Here is a 10,100-nt window from a genome sequence, read left to right as displayed (position 1 = left end):
TCTAGGTATGGTGAAGGGTATGTGATGATGTGGGGGTATTTTAATTCCAAAGGCCAAGGGAACTTTATCAGGATGCATAGTATCCTGGATCCATGAAATAACTGGCCTTTAAAAATAAAAATCTGCCTGCCTCTATGGGAATTTAACATAGGGGTGTACTGACTTTTGTTGCCAGCGGTTTAGACATTAATGGCTGTATGTTGAGTTATTTTGAGGGGACAGCACATTAACACTGTTATACAAGCTGTAAATTTAATACTTTACATTGTAGCAAAGTGTCATTTCTTCAGTGTTGTCCCATTAAAAGATATAATGAAATATTTACTAAAATGTGAGGGGTGTACTCACTTTTGTGAGATACTGTATATCTTTAGATAATGAGGTTCGGAGGTGTTTAGGGCCCAGCACAATAACTTCAGTTTTGTCTGAGTTTAACAACATCAAAAAAATTGTAGGTCATCTATGATTTTATATCTTTAATGCATGCTTGAAGTTAGTTAGGTTTCGTCTGGCTTGATTGATACAGTAGGTATAATTGGGTGTCATCCACATAACAGTGAAAGTTAATTGAGTATTTCCTAATAATTCATGAAGTCTCTTATTTAATAATGAACACTTACGGGTTCCATATTGTTTAATGTGTGTACATTTATTCGTGTAGGAATTTAGCCCTTCAGAAAACCTTTCTCTTCTCCAACATTATACATCTGTGCTGAAGGCACGGATTGAAGACTTTTCGAGGAAATATGATGGTTCTGGCTTTAATTAGTACAGCCTGTATTAGTAATGTCATCTATTCTTTACAGGCTATGCTAATCTATGCCAGAATCAGCAATGCAATGGAAGTTGAGGATTACTGGATAAAGCATGTTTAGATCATTTTCATCATGAAAGAAAATGGAGCTACAAAGGTCTGCAGCAATAAACCCGCCGCAGTGTGAAATTGATCGGTTGAACAGATATGTACGTTCACACAAACGAACACACCGCTCTCCAATTATAGTGGTGGGATACAGAACAGGTGAAAATATCTTTCAGCTACAGGCAGCATTATTCAGACGGACTGAGGAGATGCCAGTGTGGACAGTGGGTCTCAAGGATACAAGGAAGAGCCTCTACTTGGTGCTGATGATGCTGTGATCAGTGGCAATTGGTGACTGTGCAAGAAACTAAATAAAACAGAAAAGAACAGATGGAAAACGTAAGAGATAAAAGATTGATATTGTAACTGATACAGTAGTCTATATCCACAACGTTCCACTTCCGGGATTGCTCCGTTGTCGAGGGATTTTCTTTTAGGGTAAATCCAGACAGCTAGCTAGACTATCTGTCCAATCTGAGTTTTCTGTTGCACGACTAAAACTTTTGAACGTCCACATGTTCCACCAAAACAAGTTCCTTCCCAAGGCTATTCCCAAGGCTATTTTGCAACGGCACCGGGGCTCCGTCTGGTGACCAAGATGATTGTGATTGGTTTAAAGAAATGCCAATAAAGCAGAGCATGTTTTTCTCCCATCCTGGAATGCTGTGTGGACTAGCCAGACTACTGATACAGTAAAGGTGAGATAAACATCAAAGATGCTTTGCTACAAGCAGAAATTGCAAGAGCTACTTGGATATGGTGTCTTTGTGATGGTATTCCATGGTAAGAAGGTGGGCGGAGCATCCACATTGTTCAGAGGATGTAAATGTTAAATCCATGCTATAAATGTGAAATGTTCTAAAAGTTTAGGAAGATAAAAATGTGTAAAAACTTTATTGGCATTCATTTGGGCTGGTGTGAAAACTGACAAACAAACCCTGGTGCTGACTTAACAAGTGGACTTGGTTCATTTGTGGTGTGAAAGGAGAGCAGATGAACCCCATAATTGTGTGACATTAGATATATTATTTTAGAATATATAATTATAAGCTAAACTACTATAAAATCCATCTGATCACAGTCTCAACTTTGTTTCAATTGTCTGTACAATAGTAATACTTGATTGGATGGCCTTCAGTGAAAGCTATTCAGTGAACTATATGATTTTTGCTTTTTACTATAGGCTACATTTTCATGATTTTTTAAATCTTGGTTATTTACCATTGCAATTTACCTTTTAACAACTGAGCACGGTGTCATTTTAGTGAGTAGTACATTCACCACTTCAGTGACATTTGTTGTGGAATGAATGAGAAGCGAGAAAGAAAAACCTGAATCATAACTGTAGCTACATAGCTATATGTGCAATTTGTGTTGTGCAATGACACAACACAAATTGAACAAGCTGAACCCACTGTGAATAAAAAGTATGGATTCATTATTTGTTAGTTTTGGAGTAATCCAATTCACAAGCAAATACCATGAAACCCTAACAGAGCAACAGTCAGTCTTCCTGCCATCTCCAGATCACATGTTAGCCCCTTGTTAACCCTGCAGTATATATACCGACCCACTTCCACTCGTTCCCTGCTAGATTGTCTATTGTGTTTCCCTGCCTTAGTATTTTTTCCACTGCTTGTTTTTCAGTCTGCCTTTTTGGACCCTTTGGCTGTCTCTAAGACCCAGCTCGGATTTGTTTGCATAGACTGCATAAATATTTGCCCCAGATCATGTGTTTCTGCTTGTTGCTGACACCAGGTATGCATGTGTGTTTTGGTCAGGTGCCATGTCAAAGGTGTCAAGAAATTACTCAGTTGTCTAATTTTTTTAGAAGTATTAATTAATTTTAATTAACATTAATCTGTCACTGTCTGTGGACTACCTTTTATTTTTTCAATTGTTTTTTTATTTTTGTATATCAGTATTTGTTTTGCCTCAGATTTGTTCCATTAAAGTTTCATTTCCTAAGAGAGAGATTAGGCCTTGATGCTGATGCTGACTTGATGCATTGTCATCTGTTAGTGTCATAGAGTTAGACGACCTTGATGCATGCACTATTATATACATGCTTGTTTCTGCTGTCTTTTTACCTTTCATGCAGACTGACCTTATTTTTTACAGCCCATGAGACAGACACCTTGATGGTCGCTCTCACTAGTTCTTAAATATACCTTCCTCTGGTACCAAGGAGGAAAATGTGAGAAGATAGACAACCTACAGTAGGTGGGGTTTCTGTGGCAATAATTGGTGGGAGATGTCATAAATAAGAACATTGTGCCTCCATTTGAGTTGCAATTCTTTTAAAATGGCTTCTTACGTCTAAGTTTGTGCTATAACCACATTTTTCATGAGAACGAATGTGACAAGGTGGCGTGTCACAGTATTTTGAACATAAAACATCCATTTGATGAACAGCAAAAATAAATCTATGGTCTCATATATTTTTTATCCGTAGACAACAGAATGATTAACGAAGATGGTTGTAGCTTGGTGCTAATAACAACTGTATCAAAACCTGCACTGGCTGCCATTAATAAGCACTCAGCATACAGTATATACTGTATCCCTGTTTGCTCTGAATTACCACAATCTGCCTAGTGATAGTAACGTGTCTTCAAAACTGTGGTCGCCACTGATTAAAATAGTAAATTTATTTTTGTATGAAATAACTCAACTTTTTTTTAACCAGCATTTATTTTTATTTTTTTTAAATTAGAAATAATTAAGTTAAGCATTATCCTTCATTTATCCATCTGGAATTCTATTCTATTTCTATTTTTTCTTAAAGATGTCCTTTGGTCATCATGAACCTGACCTCCAGCTCTGATGGTTTCCACTTCCTTACCAATAGTTCTCCTGGTATGAGAGATGAGCCTGATACTACCATCATAGGTGAGCTCTCCATTTACACTGCATTACAGCACTTTGTATTTTGTACTTTATAACAACTAAGGCATGCAAATATTGTTGTTATATATGAGTTTTGTGCATATTTTTAAATCATATTCTTAAAAGCATTCAAAAGTATATGTTGTAAAAATACATAAATGAAACAAAATTGACTATACATAAAAAAAGTAAATTAAATGGATAAGAATTTTTTGGATTTGAAAAGCTCTCTATGATTTAAGTCAAAGGTTGCTGAGATAATGCAGATGTAAACGCTTGATAAAAGGTTTTAGACTAGTGTAGGCAATTCTTTCTGATTCTTGGGGATAGTAATTGTAGACTATCCAAATCAGCCTTTTACAATTCCATAAGACACACGACATGTGAGGTGGTGCCTTGAATTGTGGCTTAATAAAAAAGTATGTTTCTCCAGGTGGCTCTTACCAGGAGTTGGCCATATTATCTGACAATGTTGGTGGGTGGAAGCAGCATAATGTTAGTCATGTCTCATGGCAAGGAGGAAACTTCACTGATTCACCAGTTAACAGGACATTATTGCTGCCAGCAGAGGAGTTTGACCCTTTAGGAGGACATACTATCTTACAGGTAACAATCTGCTGTAATTTTACTAAAACATAACAGTTGTATTTTTTATTTTTTTTCTCATTTTATCAGTTAAGGTTAGTGGGTTGGTGCTTTGGTGACACTGTAATATTGAATAAGCCAAAACAAACCATTAATCAACTTTTTTTTTAAGTTTTAAACGTGTAAATGTTAGTATTTGATACCTCATATTGCTTACTGCTACAGTGTTTGACACCTAAATGGGCAGACATAAGATGTGTACACTGCAGGTTTTCAGCGCTCCAGAACAAAGCAGGCAGAGTAGTGTTGTGGTCTCACTGTAAATTCCATGGCTTCAGTAGCGAGACATTTTAACCGCCAGACAAACATTTAGCTGTGCTCTTCACATGACTGCTCCAAAAGCTCCAGGGAATTTATGGCTCATTTGAACCGGGGGTTTATAGTTGGTGTTCCAAGGAAAACTTTGCGTTTATGGAAAGCTATGAAACTTGTCTAAATTAATAAATGACTTGAGTCTTTCTGTGTTATACAAGTACTTCCATAAGTCTGCTTACAGTTTAGTCATCCATCCATCCATTTTTATTAAAACAAGCTAATGTCTAATAAGAGAAAGATAAAAATCGTCCAAAGCTGACTGTAGATTTGCAATAGCTAGATTAACAGATGTATCTATGGTCTATACAACAGCATAATCTGCATACAAAAGTAGTGTGAGCAGCAGAAATGAAATAGATACATGATTTATATAAACGATAAATTGAAGATGACCCAGTATAGAACCTTGTGGGACGCCTATAGCAACTTTAACAGCACTTGATTTGAAACTACTTCTTAAGTTCTTCCTGACAGGTAGTCAATGAAATCATTGATTGTGATAGTAAACCTAAAAAGTATAGCTTTAAAAAATAATAGTGCAGCAGTCGCTAGAACACAATCAGTAAGTTTATCTTAAACTTTGTAATGCACCACCCTCTTTGAGTTTGTCTCTTCTTACCTCTTCATCTTCAGGTCATCATAATTGTCTTCCTCACTGGATCGCTTTCTCTTCTCACTGTTGTTGGCAACATCCTAGTGTTGGTGTCATTCAAGATCAATAAGGCACTGAAGACAGTGAACAACTACTACCTGCTAAGCCTAGCATTTGCTGACCTTACAATTGGCACACTTTCAATGAACCTGTATACCACCTACCTCATAATGGACCAGTGGGCTCTGGGGCCAGTGATCTGTGACTTGTGGCTTGCAATAGACTATGTGGCCAGTAACGCCTCAGTCATGAACCTGCTTGTTATCAGCTTTGACAGGTAACAGCACATGATACATTTAGCACATTTTATGTTAAGAATAGGTCATTCTGATTGCTTAGCAGAGGTTATTTTCTGATGAACAGCATTGTGATTTTGAATGGGTCAGATTATCCGAATCATAAAAAGCATATATTTACATGTGGTATCATGATGATATAATGTTGTGAGCCATGGAAAGCAGGACATATTTAAAGTCCCTAATGTGGAATTTAAGTATTTCTGACTCCGGTGACTCTTACTGATATACTATCAAGAGAGACAATGTGGTGGAATGTAATGCACAGCTAAAATGCCGTCACTCTGTATGTGTACAGTTGCCTACTTTCATTGTGTTCTCTTAGGTATTTCTCTGTTACCAGACCTTTGACATACCGGGCCAAGCGTACAACAAAGCGAGCAATGACTATGATTGGATTGGCCTGGTCAATCTCTTTCATTCTCTGGGCCCCAGCCATCCTGTTCTGGCAGTACATTGTGGGTGAGCGGACAGTCCAGCCCAATGAGTGCTACATCCAGTTCCTGTCCGAGCCCATCATTACATTCTGCACTGCTATAGCTGCGTTCTACTTGCCAGTAACTATTATGGCATTCCTGTTTTGGAAGATCTATCAGGAGACAGAGAAGCGTGTTAAAGATATGGAAGGTCTCAAGGGATCTGGGTCAGGTAACCGCCCAAGCCAGGCTCAGAATCAAAGAAGTGGTAGTGGAAAAGCTGGTGGAGAATGTGCAACTAAGAGCCAGAAGGATTCGTCAGCCATGCAGCGCCAAATGAGCTCTCAAAGCTGCAGCAGCTATGAACTAAATCAGCTGGCTTCAGAGAAGAAAAACAAGGACACTGTCAGCATACAAGGAGGAACGGGAAGCAGAAGGAGGTGTGGCGCATTCTGCTTCCAGTTTTCATCACTGCTACCAGGTCGCCATGCATCCAAGAGGTCTGTCAACACCACAACAACTACAGTGGGTGAAGCAGAGCAGAGCAGCTGTGACAGCTTTAACAACAATGAAGTTGGAGCCTCTGGGGACCAGTCAGGTTCAGAGGATGAAGCTGACGGTGCAGACCCATCAAAATCTCCAACAGGTTGGACATAACAGTACTAAGTGGTCTTGTTTGCATGAAATATATAAACATAATACAGATATACAAATTGCCTTATCTATCTATCTATATATCTATCTCTATCTATCTAGATGGTAAAAAATCTAGAAAGGTGAAAAACAACAAAGATAAAGGATCATCATCTTCCAAAAGTCGAAAAGGTTCACAATCAAACCCTGTCATCTCATCACCCGCCGACCAATCACCTGCAGCCATCACCATGAAGGATGCAGCGATGGCCAAACGCTTCGCCTCTAAGGCCAAGACAGAGGTCAGCAAGCGTAAGAATGAAAAAAAGGCAAATGAAAAGAAAGCAGCACGGACACTCAGTGCCATCCTCTTCGTCTTCATCATGACGTGGCTACCATACAATATCATGGTGTTGGTCAACACTTTCTGTCAGGACTGTATACCCGAAACTCTTTGGGCACTGGGCTACTGGTTGTGTTATGTTAACAGCACAATCAACCCAATGTGCTATGCCCTGTGTAACAAGACCTTCCGGACAACTTTCAGGGATATCTTGATGTGCCAGTGGGATCAAAAGAAGAACAATCCTCATTTTCAACAGAGGAAGGCTGTGGCTTTCAAGAAAAAAGACCCAATGTAGAATATAGTGACAAATTATTGATAGATATGTCTTTTAAAGATGTATTTCCTTATCTATATTCAGATTTGGAATGCCATATACAAGCCTTCTATTTCAGGGAAAAGATGCTGAACAGAATTTTGCAAACCAAAACTAATTCTACAGGATTTCTTTTCAAGCTAGCAGTGGGGCCTCAGGCTGGTCCATTAGTCTGACCAAATTTTGGACTATTCATGGTCCCAGAGCATAGAGGTCAAGCCGAACAACTGTGATATAGCTGTGATATAATCACAACATACCACAGCCGTGAGCTGTTTCATATATAAAACACTATGTATGGCAATATAAAAGTCATAGTCACATTCTAATTTCAATAGATAGATAAATAATCATATTCACAATAAAATAGGCTCTCCTGGGCTGGCTGGCTGCCTGCACATACTGAGGCAGTTGCTATGGATAAGGTAACGTTAGCCTACACTAGCAGCTAGCTAGTGTGGGCTTAGTTTAGATTCACCAAAGTTACACAATAACACAAACAAACTAAAGAGGCAGCGCTAGACCAGCAACTAACTGGTCAAGGCAGTAGTTGAGCAGCAACTCCTGTGTTTTGCGAGGTAAATGTATTGGTTTTGCCAATGGAGTCTGGTGGCTTTTAAGGAAGCATAGGTAACGGCTTCAGGTTCCTGCCGGAAAGGGCTGTCTGAGGGCAAGGTGAAGCGCTGAAAATATTTTACATATAGCGTACACTTAAAGGGTTACTTTGCTGATTTTCGGTGTCATGGCTGAGTGATACTTATTGCGCAAAGGAATTATAAGTCATAGCTGTGGTATATAAATTGGTGATCCATTCGGTTTTTTCACATTGAGCAGCATTTTGACCAATGACTCCTTCGGTAAGACACTGATGCTGGATTTTGATGATGTTTGCTGTGGAGATTCATGGTCTCCAGAGTCTGGGAGATCTCTGCTCCCAGACGATGAGCCAAATACCGATATGGCAGCAAGGTTTTTTAGTATTTTCTTTTCTTCTAACATATTATATTGTGGGGAATAATGAAAAAACGCATAGCTTGTGGAGCTAGCAGGGCTTTTTACTTTGACTTTTCAGATACAAATATAAGCATAGATGTATTTATTATATTCTTTAATAATAGAATAATGTAGGCTAATTATAATTTGGTGTAATGAACTTCTTAAAGGATGTAAGAGCCTTATAAGATTATCTTTCCAAAAAAAACGCAACCCAGCTTTTATTTGTTTTTAACACTGATGTCACCAGGACAATTTAAAGCTCAGCTTATTTATGTCAGTTTTCGATTTCATTGCGGTTTTTTTTTTTTTTTAAGATTTGAAGCTGGGTATTTACATTTCTGCATTCAGTAAAAAATAAACAACGAAAAATGATTTGCTATAAATGATAACCTGGATGTCAGCTATGACATCCAGAGTCAGTTGCCAGTTTATTTGGTACACATAGCTATTTTATTAAAACAGTTTTAGAGATGTGTTCATTCATCTTTATGGCCATTTTGGAGGCTGTCTGTGCTTTTGTTAAATTGTATTGTGGTATTTTGAGAGGAGTTTCTAATATTTACCCAATCCTTACTGGTATAAATAGGGTGCATTAGTTTTTTAGAATATATTACTGTACTTTTAGCTAGATCTACCAAATAAACTGGCAAAAATACTCTAAATACACATAGTATCAAGACCATAACTTTAGAAATATTTTAAAATCTGTCTTGCAGTACCCTGTTAAGTGGTTGTAGTTTAGATACTGCTGAAATAGAATAAATTAAATCAGTAATAGAACAGAAAAGTATAGAAACCACCAATAAATGTTTGTAGATACCTTGGTCAAGTCAGGCGATCAGTATTGATTTATTATTATTCAGTATTGTGGTGTTTGAATGAAGCTGCTCACAGCAATATATTGTCAACTAAAAATATAACACAGCGTGACACTGACCCTTATTCCATTTGATTATCTGTACATACTAAATACTATAGAGTTGTGTAATACTGTGAAGGAACATGCTCAATGCACATTTGAAGATAATTTAACAGAAGCAAACGTCAGCTTTCTACATTGCTATGAATATTGGGAGGGCAGTGTTTAGTGCAGCAGCTGTGTTGTGGACTACAGACAAAACACACCAAAGCACATTTGAGTTGCCAATGGAAGCAACATCTGATCACCTAAATTTAAATTTATAGAATATTACACTGTAGGTGGCTAAAGTTGACAGTACCCTGTTCTGTTGTACATTAATTAATGCAGATGTATGTCAGTCCACCTGCAACGCTTGGAACACTGTTGCTTTCAAATTTGAAGAGTTATTATTACTTTCTTTATTAACTCTCTCTTTTGTGTTGTCCATACACAGCACATTCAGAAATGCTGTGATTACTGTACGTCTGCATGAGGGCCTTTTTTATGAATACATTTTGTAATTTTCCTGTGTGAATGTATTACATACTCAAAACACTGTTAGACTTATTATGTAGTCTACAAAAGGGACATGGTATTATGTATTGCACATCATGATGGTCAATTTCGAATTGACTATGACTTGACATGAACAGAACACTTATAAACCAGATTTATTCTGTGCAAGCTGTGTTCAGGGTGAGTGATTGGACTAAAAGCAGCCCTGAGTAGTAGCTTGCAGTTAGTTGAAGTTTTTTATATTAACAGATCAGATCAAAGGACTCTCCTATACACTCACTATCTACGCCAGGGTTTCTGCAGGTCTCACCAAGTTAAAT

The 10,100-nt window shown here is 37.8% G+C and overlaps 1 protein-coding gene across 1 annotated transcript; it reads left to right on the top strand.

The window, feature by feature from the left end:
• The first annotated feature begins 3,666 nt into the window (after positions 1-3,666).
• On the top strand, positions 3,667-7,349 carry chrm3b (cholinergic receptor, muscarinic 3b). The gene is made up of 6 exons (XM_028567065.1): positions 3,667-3,754; positions 4,185-4,357; positions 5,345-5,640; positions 5,985-6,340; positions 6,398-6,721; positions 6,832-7,349. The coding sequence occupies exons 1-6, from the start codon at positions 3,667-3,669 to the stop codon at positions 7,347-7,349; spliced, it is 1,755 nt and encodes a 584-aa protein (XP_028422866.1).
• Positions 7,350-10,100: the final 2,751 nt, after the last annotated feature.

The sequence above is a fragment of the Perca flavescens genome, chromosome 21 (assembly GCF_004354835.1).
Source record: "Perca flavescens isolate YP-PL-M2 chromosome 21, PFLA_1.0, whole genome shotgun sequence".
Classification (NCBI taxonomy): Eukaryota; Metazoa; Chordata; class Actinopteri; order Perciformes; family Percidae; genus Perca; species Perca flavescens.
Note: the sequence above shows the minus strand (reverse complement) of the source record. Positions and strands in the feature narration are given on the sequence as shown.